The 18345-nt window shown below is 46.7% G+C and overlaps 1 protein-coding gene across 1 annotated transcript in view; it reads right to left on the minus strand.

Annotated features, from left to right (window-relative positions):
- Positions 1 to 2703: 2703 nt before the first annotated feature.
- The window catches only part of Slc22a2 (solute carrier family 22 member 2), a 32007-nt gene continuing 16365 nt past the window's right edge, over positions 2704 to 18345 (minus strand). The window contains exons 5-11 of the mRNA XM_040728311.1: positions 17740 to 17854; positions 16517 to 16623; positions 13087 to 13301; positions 11604 to 11712; positions 11048 to 11160; positions 7203 to 7302; positions 2704 to 3135 (exon numbers count right to left, since the gene is read on the minus strand). Of these exons, the coding sequence (XP_040584245.1) occupies positions 3069 to 3135; positions 7203 to 7302; positions 11048 to 11160; positions 11604 to 11712; positions 13087 to 13301; positions 16517 to 16623; positions 17740 to 17854 (826 nt within the window). The 3' untranslated portion in view covers positions 2704 to 3068. The remainder of the gene's footprint in view (positions 3136 to 7202; positions 7303 to 11047; positions 11161 to 11603; positions 11713 to 13086; positions 13302 to 16516; positions 16624 to 17739; positions 17855 to 18345) is intronic.

The following is an 18345-nucleotide window of genomic DNA, read 5'->3' on the forward strand; positions in this document are numbered from 1 at the left end:
GGGTCATGGGGTATGCATTTCTTGACGCAGGCCCAGAGGGAGCTTGTTTGGTTGGTGTCCCAGAGAAAAGCCATGGATGACCAGGGGCAGGAGAGAATGGGGCAGTAGGAGAGGTGGCCAGGACAGGCAGCTGGAGCCAGGCGCAGATGGACAATCTTTTGAATCCTGGTGCTTGAAGAAGGGTGTGCTGGAGGGAAAGCCCTGTGGTGCATGGTTTGTCATGTCCCAGACGAGCCAGGGAAGGGATGAAATGAGGGGATATGGCTACCACACAAGGCTAAAGGATGCCCAGCTGAGGTGACAGTGACTTCTGGCTGCTTCCCTCCACTGAGGTCGGTAGATTAAGGGGTCTTGTGCTCACCTAGACCTTCAGATGTCTCGGTCATGTTCTCTCAAGGTGGACAGTAAGATCGTGCTCAGTCAGGAAGCCACATGATGGTTCCCTCTCCAACCCCAGTCTGCCTTGGAAGGACGTCTGGCTTCGATTTCTCTCACAATGTGTTTGGTAATGTGACCTGGTGTGTTCTGTAAGTGGGTCCAATATGCGTGTAAAAATGAGTTCCATTTTCGTGGCAATTTAAATGCACTTTTAAACACTCAATGGTTGTAAACCAACAGAAATGTGGAGTTTAAATGAGGTCACACAAAATCCCAGCTTTGTTCAGGGTTTTTCTCTCACGGTGGATGTGACTGGCTGCTAACATTCATCCCACTTTGACTTCTCTCCAAAGATGGGCTGTGACCTGGAACCCTGAACTCAAGGGAAGCGTGTCTCCTGTAAGTTCCTTTTTTGTCAGGGTATTTTTTTAAATCACAGCAGTAGAAATGAAACCAGGGCATGTATGAACGCACGAGATGCAGTTATTACAAAAATACATAAGATCTTGCCTTGTCTTCTCTGTGCGTCACCAGGTGGCGGGCATTCTTACTCCTACATTACATGTCTAGCATCCGTCCTTCACGCTGGAACTTTCTCAGCAGAGCCTCTATTGGTCCTCCTCCTGTGCTGTTTAACTGATGAATGGCGATGCCATGGCTCATATAAGCATTCCTCACATTTGCAAACTCGAGTTACTTCTTATTTTGCCATTACCCACAAGTGATGCAACAAACACTTCTGAAATGCCTGTCGGTGCAGGGTTTCACTTATCAAAGCTAATAACAGAGGTGAGACTACAAAATCAGACACACACACATTTGTGATACTGACGGATGTTGCCAAGCTGTGACCCTGAAAGAATGTACTATTGGCTACTTTTGCGAGAAATGCATGAGGCAGGTTGTCTGGGCTCGTTATTGCTAACTTTGTTTTACTGATTTGATGTCAAAGTTTTAATTGGCATTTCTATCATTAACATTGAAGATGCTCATTTTGTAACTGATCCTTTTGAAACAGGGTTTCTCTGTATAACTGTCCCGGCTGCCCTAGAACTCACTCTGTAGAGCAGGCTGGCCTTGAACTCACAGAGATCCGCCTGCCTCTGCCTCCTATGTGCATGGGTATTTTTGCTTCCACGTGTGTCTGCGCATGCCCGGTGACTGTGGAGACCAGAAGAGGGCATTGGCTCTCCAGGGACTGGAGCTCCAGATGGCTATGAGTTGCCATGGCATGTGCATGGGAGCGGTGGTGGTGGTGTCACACTGGGGTGCTTTTAACCTTGGCACCATCTCTCCAGCCTCCTTGTTCTTTTTTCTTTTAAAGATCGTGTCTCTTACTGACTTGAAAGTTTTTCAAGTGAGCCAGGCCAGTTGCCTAGTGAGTCCCAAGGACCCGACTGTCTCCACCTCCCCAGCACTGAGGTGTCAAGAGCTCAGCATTCTGCCCCACCTGGGGATTGAACTCAGGTCTTCAGGCTTGTAAGTCGAGCATCTTCATTGACTGAGCCATCTACCCAGGCGTGGTATTTGTCTTTAAAAGTGTATTTATTATATCACTTTGGTAAGATACTAATGCCATTTCTTTTGTTTTGTTGTTTTGTTTTTTGAAGCAGGGTTTCTCTGTGCAGTCCTAGCTGTCCTGGAACTCACTGTACAGACCAGGCTGGCCTCAGACTCACAGAGATCCTCCTGCCTTTGTCTCCCACATGTCAGGATTAAGTCATGTGCCACCACACCTGGCTCTACTAATGCCATTTTTAAGGCCCATTACTTTTGAGGAAAGTTTTACCAAAGTGAAAAATAATATCGTGGTTGATTCAGTAATGCAGTAATGTCCAGAATACTCCTACAGTGCTCTCCATCAGATCTGCTACAGAAGGAATGTATTTGTGGTCATCTACCATGAACACTTGCTGATCACTCAACTTATATTCTCCTCCTCTTGTTTGGGATCCTTTTTAAGTGTTAACCACATAGTAAACAACATATTCTGAAATTTCATCACATTTATGATATTGAATTCCAAGCTCCTCATGTACACTCTGTGATAACGCCTTGAGTTTTTTCTTTCTTTCTTTCTTTCTTTCTTTCTTTCTTTCTTTCTTTCTTTCTTTCTTTCTTTCCTTCCTTCCTTTCTTTCTTCCTTTCTTTCTTTTTTTTTCGAGATAGGGTTTCTCTGTTTTGTTTTGGAGGCTGTCCTGGAACTCGCTTTGTAAACCAGGCTGGCCTTGAACTCACAGAGATCCACCTGCCTCTGCCTCCTGAGTGCTGGGATTAAAGGCATGGGCCACCAACGCCCGGTGAGTTTTTTATTTCTTAAAAGGGTTAAATTTCATCTCTCAAGTTTATTGTTTTTCAGATTTTCTTTTTTAATATTTGCTTATCCTGACCCACAGCTCCCTTGTGTATTTTGGTTTGTTGACATGGTGGAAAAAGAAACCAAATAAAGAAATGTAAAGATGAGAAAAACCAAATCCAGGAAAGCAATGAGCGTTTTCCTGGGACTGCTGAGAGCAGGGTGGATGGGAGTCCCTGGCTGGTAGGTAGAGTCTGATACATCAGCACAACAAACCACGCAGGCGGTAGCTCCCCGCGGATGGAGCTCAAGGGTACATGCAGTTACATTGTGTGGGTTTGTGGTGTGGGAAGAGTCTCTGCCTCTGGTCCAGCAGCAACCATACTCTTTCTCGTTAGCTTAGCTGAAAATCTGCTTTCTTGCCTTGGATGTAAATTCTCATCTCTTTCTTTTTTCTTGGCCTGCGATAGGAAATCAGATTAGATAGGTGAGAAAGAAGTTATGAAAGGGACATCAAGTGGGCACTAAATAAATGAAACAAAAGTTAAGTGTAGGATTGATTTGTCCAAGGTCACACTTGTGATGTCTTCCGAGTGATGGTTTTCATGAAGGACATGGGTAAATAACTTGCAGGAGAGGGTGTTTCACCCTCTCCTCCATAGCAAAGAATGTATTTGAAAGCCAAAAAAACCTTCTCACTAGTTAAATGAATGCAAAAATCTAGATACTTTGATCCATTATTACATGGAATTTAAGAAATTATTTTTCACCGCGTTTGTCTCAATTGTTTGATGAGCGAAGGCTGTCACGGGAACACTGCTCAGTTGGCGAGTTTTCTTACTGCCTTCTCTATGAACATATGGACGCTGCTGCTGCTAGTCTATGGAGGAGGGCGGCTCTCCTTCCTGTGCCGCTTGCAGCCCTACCCTCTGCACATGGTCCTGCCCAGGGGTGGGCTGCCCCAGTTCTGTTTCCCCGCATGGTCTCAGTTTCTAGACCAGTCCAATCTGAGATGTGGGTAACAGGGTCTCATCAAATCACCCAGCAGTTCTGCAGGCCTCCTAGGCTCCAGGTGGGGGGACAAGCAGGTCTACTGAGCTCCCAGAGTCTCCAGAGCCAGCCACAGAGCATGAAGAGCAGCAATGCCAGCAAGTGATAACAACAACAACAACATTGAGAGAAGTACCGGTGCCAGCAGTGGCAATAATAACAGTACCAAGAGCAGCAGTGTCAGCAACAGCATGAACAACAACAGTAGTAACAATGACAGCAGTAACAACAGCCGTACTGACAGCAGTGCCAACACTAACGGTAACAGCAGCAGCAATAGTAAAAACAGCAGTGGGAGGCGTTGCAGACGTAACAGAAATAACAACTGTAGCATCCTCAATAGTGACAGCAATAATAGCAATGATAACAACAGTCACAGCAGCAGTGTCAACAGTAACACTAGTGGTGGTGTGAGCAGCAGGAGCAGTCACAGCCCTGGACCCAGTAACAACAATAGCAGCCATAGCAACAGAACTAACAGTAGCATGAACAGTGCTAGCAGCAGCATTGACAACAATAGTAGTAACAGCAACAGTAGGGAAGACCACAGCAAAAGAAGCAAGGACAGCAACAGCAGCACTACTAAAGATGACAGCTGCAGCCGTGATAACAGCAGGAACATCAAGAACAACACCATAAAGAATAGCCACTGCGTAAAAAGTCACAGCAGCTTCAACAGCAGCAGCAGCAGCAGCAGCATAAAGAGCAGCTGTAACAATAAAAGGAAAAATAACAGCAGCAGACACATTCATGTCAACAGTAACAGTGACAACAGCAACAGTGACAGCAGCAACAGCAACAGAGACAGCAGCAGCAAAAACAGTAAATGCAACAGCAGCAACAGTGACAGTAATACCTACAGTGACAGCAACAATAATAGTGACAGCAATAGTAACAGTGACAGCAGCAGGAACAGCGACAGCAACAGTAACAGTGACAGCAGCAGGAACAGCGACAGCAACAGTAACAGTGAGTGACACCAACAGTAACAGTGACATCAACAGCAAGAACAGTAACAGTGACAGCAATAGTAACAGTGACAGCAATAGTAACAGTGACATCAACAGCAAGAACAGAAACAGTGTCACCAACAGTGACAGCAGCAATAACAGTGCCACCAATAGTGACAACAACAGCAACAGTGACACCAACAGTGACAGCAACAGCAAGAACAGCAACAGTGACAACAACAGTGTCACCAACAATAACAGCAGCAGTAACAGTGACACCAACAGGGACAGCAACAGTAACAGTGACATCAACAGCAAGAACAGTAACAGTGACATCAACAGCAAGAACAGTAACAGTGACATCAATAGTGACAGCAACAGTAACAGGGACACCAACAGTGACAGTGACATCAACAGTAACAGTGACACCAACAGTGACAGCAACAGCAAGAACAGCAACAGTGACAACAACAGTGTCACCAACAGTAACAGCAACAGTAATAGTAACACCAACAGGGACAGCAACAGTAACAGTGACACCAACAGGGACAGCAACAGTAACAGTGACATCAACAGGGACAGCAATAGAGCAGTGACTGCAACAACAGCAACTGTAACAGTAACAGTAACACAGCAGCAGCAACACCAGCAGTAACAGCAACAGAACCACCAAACAGCAGGCCACCATTCAGCTCCCACAAATTGTCAATAAGAGGAAATACCTGTTCCAGATTCCCACATCTGGTTTTGTCACAGATCCTGGGAGTTCAGTATTTCTCACCTTAGAAAAGATCACGTGGCCAGAAAAAGAACTAGGTGTCCCACGGCTGCCGGCATGTGACATCAAGCTCAGTTGAGACCTATGTTCTCAACAGCAGTTCCAGAAAAGTCTCAGACCCCTGGGCCTCAGCATCTTTGCACCCTGGGACCAGGTGTGTTTCACATTGAACAAATAAAATTTTCTCCTCTTTATCAGGTTTTGCCTTTCTATCCTAAGAAAGTCCTTTGCATAAAGTTTCTGTGTGGCGTGTCGGAGCCGTCAGCATCACTGCTGTTGTACTCTGCGTCATGATCAAGTGAAAAGAAGGGTGTGTGGACACGAGTACAGTGATACCTTGGCATTCCAACAGGTAACGCAGTGTCTGCTCAGGGCCTAATGGGCTGGTAGCACATACAGTGTGGTTACACCAGGCAAAGGAAAGATTCTTGCCATGAGTGTGACAGGGACAGACACGCAAGATTTTGTCATGTCACTCAGAGAAGTGTGCAACATAAAATCATATGTAGATATGAATTCTTTCTGGAATTTTCCATTTAATATTTCCAAACTCCAATGGAAGCTGAAGGACCACGGGGTATTCAAAGGATGGAAATAAAAACTTCAGATAAGGGAGGCTACTTCTATAATCTTGTCATCTTATTTTTAATACTTTTTTATATTTGTATGTCTATGTATTTATGTTGTACTTACTCAAATGGTAGAATGAATACTTTTCTATGTTCTGTTTTTTCCCAATAAAAATGTATTTTTGACAACTTTTCTTATCAGAGGACATATGTCTGTCTCTTTTTAAAAAATGTATATATATATATAGTGTTTTATAGTATGGCATATAATAATTTATTCAACTGGATTTCCAACTGAAGAGCATTTAGGTGCTTCTAGTCCTGTCCTGCATTAAAAGATGCTTTATTGGTTAGTCCTAACCACACATTTCACACACGTACATGTCAAGAGGTGGTGACTAGGTAAGGGCAGACAGACAGGTATCACCCTGTTTCTATGGTTGGAAGCCTGTCTTGGAGGAGCATGGTTCACAGTCACGTAGGTCCTGCATGTTATTCCCCAGTACAGTGTTTTCCAGGTAGTCTGATCTCTGACGACCCAGAGGAATGCCAGTGATTCATCAGCTCACGTTCTCCTGCTTATGGGGTGGTGGTGGGACTCTCCTTTCTGCTGAGTCAGCTGCCCAGCCCTTTCCTGTCTCCTGCTTTGGCAGTTGTTCCTACATTACTAAACACTTTATCCAGGCTTCTCAGTGATGACAGTATTTCAACTCAACTTTGAATTTTTGTAACTGCAGACAGACTAGGATTCCTCATATAGGCCCAAGATTTTTCTTCCTTCTTCCTTCTTCCTTCCTTCCTTCTTTCCTTCTTTCCTTCTTTCCTTCTTTCCTTCCTTCCTTCCTTCCTTCCTTCCTTCCTCTCTCTCTTTCTCTCTTTCTTACCCTCCTTCCTCTCTTTCCCTCCCCCTCTTTCTTTTCTTTCTTCCCCCTCTTTCTCCCACTCTATTTTTTTGCTACATTTAGGCAGACACTGCCTATTATGAAGGTATGAACTATAACCAATCCTTCCATGTTTTTTTTTTACTACTTCTTGTCTCTTTTTGATGTGTAATGTTTTGTTGTAGCTTGCCTTGATTGCATGATATGAGATCTGGGTTCAACCTAATCTTTCTCCCCAGCTGGATCCAGAATTGCCTAAGCGTCTATGCAGGAGTTCTTTCAGGGAGCCCAAGTACCTACCTCTGCATGTTCTCGGCATCCTCAATGGTCTCAGGCAGAGCCTTCCCTTTGGTCTCAGGTAGCAACAGCACAAGTCCCCCAGCAACAAGGCCAACTACAGCTGGGACACAGATGTGAATCGAATCAAGAACCAGAAAGGCTGTCTCTATAATTAGGGCTTCCCTTGTTCCCCTCTCTCTTTTGGGGGGTATGTTTTCCCATTCTTATTTATAGACTCCTTTGCCATCTTTCAACATCCCATTTCCCATCATAAATAATGTACCTAATGCCAAACACCATTGGGTAACAATTCCATTTAGGGAAATGAAATACTTAACATTTTGAGTCAAGGTTATTCTAGGCGACAGGGCATCTCCACAGTGTTAAGAAATTCCAGAGTTAGAAAATAACTCCAAAAAAAACCCCTAACCATATGAAGAAGAATATAACTCTGCCAATAGAAAGCATCCAGAGTTGGGAACAAGTCAGAAACTTGGACCATTGCTAGCTAACAAGAGTAACTAACAAGGGCTAGCAAGATGGCTCAGTGGGTTAAGGTGTTTTCTGCTAAGCTTGAGGATATGAGTTCAATCCCCAGAACCTACCCACCACATGGTGGAAGGAGAGAACTGAACTCCACATCATGGCACCCATGCAAACACACACACACACACACACACACACACACACACACACACACTCTCTATATATATATCTATATCTATATCTATATATAATTAAGTAGTCCCTTTAGTAAAAGAACAATGCATTATATATCACTGCATATACAATACTAACACAAAGCACAGTGAAGCCATTCAGTCATTTAGTTCACGTTCAGATGTTCAGGGCTGAGAGGTTAGTGGTACTCACCTGTAATCGTAGCATCTGGAAGACTAAGGAGGGGAGACTGTGAATTCAAGGGAAATTTGACCTACAGAATGAGGCTCTGTCCCTGTGCTGTCTAATTGAGTTAAACATCTTATTTTATGTATATGGGCGTTTTGCCTGCATATGTGTCCATGTGTCGCTCGGTTCAGTGTTGCTGAGCCCATATAAGAGGGCGCTGGATTCTCTGGACAGTTGTTGGCTGCTGTCTGGCTGCTGGGAACCAAATCTGAGTCCTCTGCAAGAGCAGCCAGTACTCCAAACCGCTGAGGACTCACTGAGTCCCCTGGTTAGTTTTTATTGTGAACTTGGCACAACATAGTGTCCTTGGGAGGGGACCTCATTTGAGTAACTGCCCACATCAGATTGGCCTGTTGGCTACATCTATGAGAGATTTTCTTGACTGATAATTGATGTGGGCTGATCCAGTATACTGTGGGCAGTGTCATTCCTCAGCAGGTGGGTCTGGGCTCAGCTATCAAGGAAGCCAGAGAACGAGCCAGGAAGCAGAGTTCCTGCCCGGACTTCCTTCAGTGGCGGAGTATGACCTTGAAGTGTAACCCAAATCAACCCTTTCCTCCCCTAAACTGCTTTTGGTCAGAGAGTTTTATCACAGCAACAGAAAGGAACCTAGAACAGTTATGCCCCCTGACCACCTCCCCACCCCCGCTGGCCATGCCCCAGTGTAGCTTAGTGGTAGGGAGCTTGCTTAGCATGTGCGAGGCCCTGGGTTCAATCCCCAGCAGGCGCAGAAAGTAATATGGTCCCTGTCATGGGTAGAACTCTGCTTCTTTTGTTCCTTTGTTCCGGTCTCTAGTTACTATTTTAATAATAGCCACGTTAATTTTTTGTCTTCTTTAAATTCATGTTGGAGGCATGTAACTTTAAGGGGTGAGCTTTGATTTTTTTCTTCGCTAGTTTGGGGTCTTAAAGGACTGTGGGCCCATGGGCACAAGCCCTGTACCAGGCATCTGGGTCCGACTCTGACTCCTGGCTGGCCCGAGGACCTGGGAACCTGAGAGTGCCATGACTTTCTGCCCTTTGTCAAGTGACGTAATCACCCCACATAGCCACGGCATGAACTGTGTCTGTGCCTGAGAATAGTTACATTCTCTGACTCTCTCGTACTTCTCAGCAGGATCCGTACCGTAAGGAGTAACAAATGCAAGCAATACTCAGCTACTTCAGCTGAAGCAGAGTCTCTTCCTTCTGCAGGGTTTCTCTACCCAGATGGGACAGCTTTAATTGTCATCTTGACATAACCTAGACAAAGGAAGAGACTCTCGGTGAGGGTTTGCCTACACTGGGTTGGTCTGTGGGTGTGCCTGTGGGGGATTGTCTTAACTGATGTGGGAAGAGCCAGCCCACTGTTGGTGTTACCATTCCCTAAGCAAGAGGTTCTTGAGCGAGCCCATTAAGCAAGCAAGAATGCTGCGTTCCTCTTTCTCGCTCCTGACGGACTGTGGATGTATGACTAGACATTTGAAGTTACTCCCTGCCTCCCAGACAGTGTGGATGGTGACCTGGAATTGTAAGCTAGGATAGGTCCTTTTCTTCCCTGTTATTTTTTTGTCACTGTATTTTGTCATAGCAACAGAAATGAAACTAGGCCAGTATCCCCAAGCCTCTTGCACCTGCTTCCCCAAGGGCTGGGCTCACAGGAGCGGCCTGCCACACCTCTCTAGCCCTGAGTCTCTGAAGAGGGTTGTTGGGGGAAGTCCTGTGCATTTGTCAATAAAGTACTGTCTGGCCAATAGGAAATCTAGATAGGAGGGACTAGGAGTCCAGGAGGACTCTGGGTAGGAGAAAACACAGGAGAGTCAACATGTAACGCCATTGGGGGTAGGAAGCCTGGAACTATTCTCCGGTAAGAGACATACTTAGATTAACAATTATGGGGTAATTACTTAAAGCAGAGCTAGCCAGTAAGAGACAAACAAGGCCAGCAGCTTCATAATGAATATAGCCTCCTGTGTGTTTATTTGGGACTGATGCGGATCTAGAACCAGGCGGGCGGAATGGTTTCTCACAAGGAAAAGCTTCTCGTAACATGGGTGAAATCCAAGAGCATCGGGTCACAGATTAGCATTTTATCCGTGCAAGGATCAGCCTCGCTAACCAGGACAGCATTACCCGCTTTCCCTGTGATCTTTATCTGTCTTGTTCTGCTGCTGTGGATGGAACCAGGGCTTCGCCCATGCTAAGCAATTGGGTGCATCTGCCGTGGAGTCCAGGGGGGCAAGTCCTGGTTCCAGTGAAGTCGAAGAGCCTGTTGGTGGATCTGAAGGCAGCCTTGGGAGCTGCCCTGAGGCACGCCAGTTACCCTGAGCAGGCGAACACAAGCAACCACAGCCATCCCTGCAGGCACACACGGGCAAGCAGCTGCCCCACAGTCTGCGGCTGGGCCAAGGGCAGCACACAGTGACTGGATGGGGTTGCCCAGGGTCTCTGGGACCCTTTCAGATTCTGTGATCAGCAGCTGATAGAGGCTGGCATACTCTACCCACTAGCAAGGAGGGAGGAGAGGCTAGAAAGCGGCTGGGTAATTCCTACTAGTTCCTGGCTCCCATGCGAGTATCAGAAGGGGCCATGCCCTGCCTCATCCTGAACTCTGCTCAGGAAAGGTACGGGTCGGGGGAGTATTAATGTATGGGCTTCGTCTCGCCGATGCATTTTATTAATTGTGAATTCTGTGTTGTCCGGGTTTTGAAATTTCACCATCTGTCTTTGAAGTAATGAACTAAAACACTTTGGGAGAGGAGACAGCAAGGGTTTGTTCTCTTACAGACCTGAGAGGGATGGGTGCCACTGCAGGGGGAGTTGGGGTGCTTCAGGGAAATGTCTTTTCATTTCACCTTGCCTTCAGTTTGTGCTTCTAAGGTATCCGTCCCGTAGCTCTGGGTTAATACTGACTTGGGAGCATTAAAATAATACAGTGTTGCTCATCACTAGTAATTAAACCTATGGAGATTTCTCACCAAACACCACCAGAGGGAACTCCAGCCAGATGTCGGTGAGACGGTAGACCAGGAAAGGTGTGATGATGCCACCAATGTCACACATGGAGGAGCAGACAAGGACCCCGAGATTCCTAAGTCACAGAAAACTGATTTAACTCTTTAACTTCTTATGGGGCAGTAGTCACCTCCCATGGTACTCTTAATTGGTTTCCTATACCATTAGATATCTGAGTATAGAAAAACATCGATTAATTGTTAATTTCAGTGTGCCGAAACAGCTCGTGTGCATAATCTCACCCATGTCTGTTGTTTCTGTCTGCTACAAGCCTTCAGACTGGAGAGAGGGTGATGCCCACATTTCCTTCCATCATGTGACTATCTCTGCTATGTCTATGGTTTCCACAGACGCACTCAGCTGCTCTGGTCACTCTCTACATGGTGGTCTTGCTCCTGTGTCCTGTGGCTTCTGGGACACTGAGTGTTAACTGCTGCCTGCCACCTTTGAACACCCATCTGTCCCCACTTGCTTTGAGGAATAAGACTGTCTAGCCCAAACCCAAGTATTTCCACTCACCTGATGTATGTGGGGTACAGCTCAGCATTGACCAGGCAGACCATTTCATAGGCCATGGTGATGCCCATTCTACCCAAGCATGCGATGGTGATTTTCAGCCACTGTAGACCTGAGGAGGAAACCCAGCACTCAAACACTCTGCAAATGGTCGCTTGTCCTCAAACACTGCTCCAGAGTGGGCTTGTGAGGACAAACTCCACACTGCAGAATGAGATAGGGAAGTGAGAATCGTTCTCTACAGATATGAGATAAATATAGCAACCTCTGCAGATCTGGATGCACCAATCTTAGATGCATTCTAACATTTTGCATGTTCACATGCATGCATGCATGCAGGTACATGTGCATCTGAGGTCAATGTCATGTATCTTCCTACACTTACATAATGAGGCAGGATTTTCCCCTTGAGCCCAGAGGTCACTTGTTCAGATAGTCTAGCTAGCCAGCTCACTCTAGGGATCCTATGTCTTTGCCTCCTATGTGCTGAGGTGACTCCGAGCCTGCTGACATTTATGTGGGTTCTGAGGGTGAATTCTGGTCCTCGTGCCAGCACAGGAAGTGCTTTACCCATGGAGCCGTTTCCCCAGCACAAATACTCTCTGTCTTGGGGCTGGGGAGATGGCTCGCTGGCTAGGAACACTTGCTGCTCTCACAGAGGACCCAGGTCTCATTCCCTGTACCCACATCAGTCTTCTCACAACTGCTTGCAACCCCAGCCCCAGGGGATCAAACACCCTCTTATGCACCCATGTGCACCCCCACAGACGGACATAAAATATGCATAGACATAAAATCCTAAAGCAAATTTAAAAAGCGTAGTGTAGCTTCATAGCAGAGAAAGTACAGCTTCCCCACAGTTCCACTGCCTGACACATACAGCCTCCTCCATTCTCAATATTCCTCTCAGGGTGGACACCTATGACAGCTGATGAATCTTCACTGATAAATCATGTCACCCAGAACCCATCGCTGACCCAAGGAGCAGTACTAAGCGGTCTGGGCACATGAAAAATGCGTGTACCTGCCATTATGTCACACAGAGTGTTTTTCCTGCCCTGGATGTCCTCTGCCCTTTGCCCTCCCTCCTCTACTCCCTTGTCTTCCTATTGTCTCCATAGTTCTGCCTCTAAGAGTTTCATAACTTTGTGTCTCAGCTCCTAGAGATGGCACTATGATGCCGGATACCGCCATGGAGGTTGCCCCAGCTGACCGGTAAAGTGAAGTGTGGGCATGCCGTAAATGATCGCTGGTCTGTGACAGTCTCAAATGAAGCTCCAGGTGACTAAAAGGATTGTTTCATGGGCGTTTGCCCCCCTTTTCTCACAGAAACATGTTGTGAGGAAAGACATAATTGCTGACGGCCTGGGAATGGTCTCATTTACAGAGCAGGATTAGACAGAGGTCAAGGGTTGTTGCTGGAACATTCTAGAGCAAGGCTGGTGACGGGCTCGAGTTCCTCAAGGCCTCTGCCCTCTGAACTTACCATCAGGGATAAAAACCAAAGCTAGACAGGCTGCTCCTGCCACCATATTTGATGCAGCCCAGGGAGAGCGGCGACCGACCCGGTCTATGGTAAGGATGATGATGAAGGCGGCTGGGAATTCCACCAGGGCAGAGTAGAAGAAATCCAGGTAGATGTTGCCCCCCGCGAGACCCATGTACATGATGAGGCCCTGGTAGAGAACAGAGCTGGTGAACCTGAACAGAGAGGAGAGTCATGGTCAGGCTGAGCGCACGCTCACACTACTGCCGGGCGGGGCTCAGGGGAGGAGGCAGGGCTAGGGTAGGGACCTTCTCCTGTGACCTTTCCTCTGCCATCCCATCTGTGCCATTGTTTTTGTACCCCCTGCTTTACTGTGGCGGGTGGGGCGTGAGCTGCAGGAACCTGGAAACTGTTGGGGAGCATCCCATTCATTGGTCCAATGAGAAGCTAAGAAGTCTTGATGCAGTAATTTACTGAACAATAGCCAGTGGCTCATGGCTGTCAATCATTTTTCTCTTTGCTGCATTTATATATTATTTGTGTGTGTGTGAGTGTGTGTGTGTATGTGTGTGTGTGTGTGTGTGTAAGTGTTCCTGTGTGTGTGAAGGTCAGAAGTTGATACATTTCTCACTCTTTCTCTCCACCTCATTTTTTTTTTTAAATAGGGTTTCTCACTGGACCTGGAGACGCTGATTTTCCAGGCTATCTGTCTGTCCATCAAGCCCTAGGATCCTCTGCTTCACCACTAGGATAACAGGCACAGACCTTCATACCTGGCTTTTGATGTGGTGCTGGGGATTTGAACTCAGGTCCTCGTGCTTGCATGGTGGTTTACCCTCTGAGCCTTCCTGCCCAGCCTCTTTGTGGTCTTCAAAAGCGTTTTGGATGTAAATACTTGACTACTTAATTCAAACTTCATGACCCCGAAGACCCAGGTACATAGCCTCCCTTCTCAGTGGTTTCTCCCCTGGCCTGATGCAACTAGCCTTCTGACAGGGTTTCTGATTTTGTTAACTTAAAATAATGGAAAATCTGAGGCCGATGGTCGGGAGTCGGTAGGAAAGGAGAATGCGGTCAAAGGTCAAAGCGGCCTGTGCCGTGCAGTACTGTGTGTGACGAATGTGGCTTTTGCTAGCAAGGGCAGGACTTTCTGCAGCCAGTGCGAGGGGCAGTGCTCACTGTGGGGAGACAGCTTCTTCAGAACGGGGGTCCTCACATGGGCACACATGTCTGAGAGTGCCCGAACACAGCCAGCCCCGAGAAGCTCCAGTCCCTGCCTGGAAGAGTTAGTTCTGTCCTCTCCATACATCCCTGCGGGGGCGAGGGGGCGGCTGTTTTTGCCTCCAAGGACAAAAGGGGGGAAAAGGGCCTTCTTAGCTCTGTGTGTCTGTGGAGATCTGTACTCAGGGTCAAAGAATCTAACGAACACTTCTCACTTTGGATTGAATATTGGAACCACTTGAAGAGTTCAAACAAACAAAAAACATACTGGTGGCTGAGCTGTAGTCAGTGCTCCTGGAATATTTTTACACTCCCAACTGTTCTTCACCCAAGAAATCTTTATACCACGCTGGGCACATAGGTGTACAAAATATGCGTACAAATTCAATATCGACTGATAATCACGAAAACTATTTTAAAATAATTCCTTGGTCTGTACATAATTTTACCGTTTACAAGATGAAGGTAGATTTGCATGTTAGTGATATAGAAGTGCACGCTTATCTTAAGCAATAGTTACTTGTTTTCAGTTTGCAGGTATGTAGCTGTTTTGCCAGCATGCAAGTGCACTATGCGCATGCCTGGTGTCCGTGGAGGCCAGAAGATGGTGGCCAGGCTCTTGAAGCTGGAGACACAGGCATGCCACCGTGTGGTGCTGGGAACCGAACCCTAGTCCGCCGCAAGAGCCGCAAGTGCCTTTAACCATTGAGCCATCTCTCCAGCCCCATGCTTATTTTTATGTAAATAACTAAATATGGGGCGTTTGATGCTGCAGGACAAAGTGCCTCTTTGATGATGTTTTTTTCAAAACTGGCAGACGCTTTTATAATTGTCAGTCCCGAGCACATCACTTCACATGCTTACACAACACAAAACAACAGGAGAATGTCTAGGGCCAATTTGGTAAATTGTTGGAAATCCCGCCCAATCCCAAGCCAAGGTTCACATTTTTCTGAAGAAAACATTATCAGGCAAACCTGCTCCCTGAGAGCTACACACCAAGATCCTCTGCTGATGCTAAGCTGGGGAGAGGTGGTGGCATGAGAGTGCTTCTTCCTCTCCTTACGTGGGTGATCATATGATCACATGGATGACTGTGGTCATATGACTGTCATATGATCACACGGATGACTGTGGTCATATGACTGTCTTATGATCACATGAATGACTGGTCATATGACTGTCGTTTGATCTCATGGATGACTGTGGTCATATGACTGTCGTATGATCACACGAATGACTGTGGTCATATGACTGTTGTATGATCTCATGGATGACTGTGGTCATATGACTGTCGTATGATCGCATGAATGACTGTGGTCATATGACTGTCGTATGATCACACGGATGACTGTGGTCATATGACTGTCGTATGATCACATGGATGACTGTGGTCATATGACTGTCGTATGATCACACGAATGACTGTGGTCATATGACTGTCGTATGATCACACGAATGACTGTGGTCATATGACTGTCATATCATCACACGAATGACTGTGGTCATATGACTGTCGTATGATCTCATGGATGACTGTGGTCATATGACTGTCGTATGATCGCATGAATGACTGGTCATATGACTGTCGTTTGATCTCATGAATGACTGGTCATATGACTGTCGTTTGATCTCATGAATGACTGGTCATATGACTGTCGTATGATCACACGAATGACTGTGGTCATATGGCTGTCATATGATCTCATGGATGACTGTGGTCATATGGCTGTCATATGATCTCATGAATGACTGTGGTCATATGACTGTCGTATGATCTCATGGATGACTGTGGTCATATGGCTGTCGTATGATCTCATGGATGACTGTGGTCATATGACTGTTGTATGATCTCATGGATGACTGTGGTCATATGACTGTCGTATGATCACACGAATGACTGTGGTCATATGGCTGTCGTATGATCTCATGGATGACTGGTCATATGGCTGTCATATGATCACACGAATGACTGTGGTCATATGACTGTTGTATGATCTCATGGATGACTGTGGTCATATGGCTGTCGTATGATCTCATGGATGACTGTGGTCATATGGCTGTCATATGATCACATGAATGACTGGTCATATGACTGTCGTATGATCACACGAATGACTGTGGTCATATGACTGTCATATCATCACACGAATGACTGTGGTCATATGGCTGGAGAAGAACTTTAGTCAAAGCAAAGGGAATGTCTTACCAGTTGTACATCAAGATCAAAGTGTGTTTTCTTATCTGAGGGGTTCTGACCAAGTCAAGGAATGAAGGGTTCAGTTTCTCGCCGGCATCCTCATCTTCTCTCAGGCTCTAAGAAGGGCAAGGAGGGTGTTTTCTGTTAGAAGGGGTCTCTGGGTTCTAAAGAGAATAGCAGCTGTACTTAATACTGAGTGTCCATCATGGGCTCAGTCATGTGTTATTTAATCTTTACCCGGGAAGTTGGGGTCTGTTTTTCACTCTGTTGTAGAGGTAGGTCACTCACAGCATGTGATCTGCAAGGTACCCTGGGGCACTACAGAGACCCAGCTCTGTGTTCCTGAGTGACCCATCTGGACCAATAGGAAGGAAGCTCAGGTCTGAGACCTGGGCACTGAGACCAGCCCCAGCATCCCCTGGGAGCTCAGTAGGAATAAAGCACCAGGAGGCTGAGGAGATGGCTCAGCAGTTAGAGCCCTTGCTGTACAAGCGTGAGGACTGGAGTTCAGATTCCCCAGAACCCATCTAAACGCTGGGTGGGTGTGGTCACCAGCCTGTGATTCCCAGAGCAAGGTGACTAACAAGCGCCAGAGTTACAGGCAATGCCACACAAAACTCTCATGTAGCTCTGGGAATCGAACCCAGGGCTCCATGCATGCTAGGCAAGCACTCTATCAACTGAGCTACATCTCAGCCCTTGACACACTTTTCCAACACAATCCACTTCTCCTTTCTAGTCCCATCAGATGAAAGGTGGGAGTTCAGAGTGAAGAGATCTGTATACAGGGGAAATCTGAGACGCACACCACATGGCTACATCCCCAATGCTTATAATTCTGTGAAGTGATTTGTGTTCAGAACTCTGCCGTGTGGACCTAGAATCTGACCTGAGAAGCTAGGCATGCAGGAGACAGCGTAATGTTTGCTGAGGCAGAGCGGCCAGCAAAACATTGAGTTGCATAAGGTAGAAACAGCTCCTTCACCGACTTGTTAAAAAAAATCTGGTTTATTTTTGAGTCTGATGTTTGCCATCTTTTCAGTCTCCCAGGGAACACAAATCATATGTAAGAAATATTCTACTGTATTTTACTACAGAGAGGCCAGAATGCTATGAGTGGGCCCCACGCCTCTTGGGTGGGCTGGCTAGTACACCGGCATGTTTTCTGTACCCTCCCTTCTCACTCCTCCCTCCCCCTCCTCCACCAGTTGACACCCAAGGCCTCAACTCACCTGAAAAGATGCAGGCACAGATTTTCCATTTTTCTTAGCAATGTGCTTAATTATCTTCATGGCTCTTGCGTTCTTGTTCTGGGAGATCAGCCATCTTGGAGATTCGGGTATGCACCTAGGGTATAAGGGGACAGGGGAGGGGTACCTTGCTGTATCCCACTGCCAGCTAACACAGGTGAGTTTCTGGGCGCATGTTACTCGGGGAGGTTTGGTTTGGTCCGCTAGGATCTATTAAAATGCCAAGAATGTGAAGCTCTGCCCTCCCTTGGTGCTGACTTCCAGTCAGCCTCTGTCCAGGAAGCCTTCAGGCCTCCTCCTGAGACTCCTAACTGTGACAGCTGCAAGCGAGCTTCGGAGCAGGGTGTCAGCATGATGAGGGGTGGGCTTCTGGGCGAGCCCCAGGCTTTGTGAAGGCCTGAGTGAGAGCTAAGGTCAAGGAAGAGAGGTGGGAGTTGCAAGTCCTCACGGGAAGAAACAAAGGGTGCCAGCTCACTCCTTTTGTTTCAGCTTCTCTGCTCGCCCAAGGCTGGTGGTTCATTCCCTTCCTTCCTTCTTGCATGTGTGTATATGTGTGTTTGCATGTGTGTGGGCACATGTGTATGCCTG

This window comes from Mesocricetus auratus, unplaced genomic scaffold, assembly GCF_017639785.1.
Source record: "Mesocricetus auratus isolate SY011 unplaced genomic scaffold, BCM_Maur_2.0 Super-Scaffold_100018, whole genome shotgun sequence".
NCBI lineage: Eukaryota > Metazoa > Chordata > Mammalia > Rodentia > Cricetidae > Mesocricetus > Mesocricetus auratus.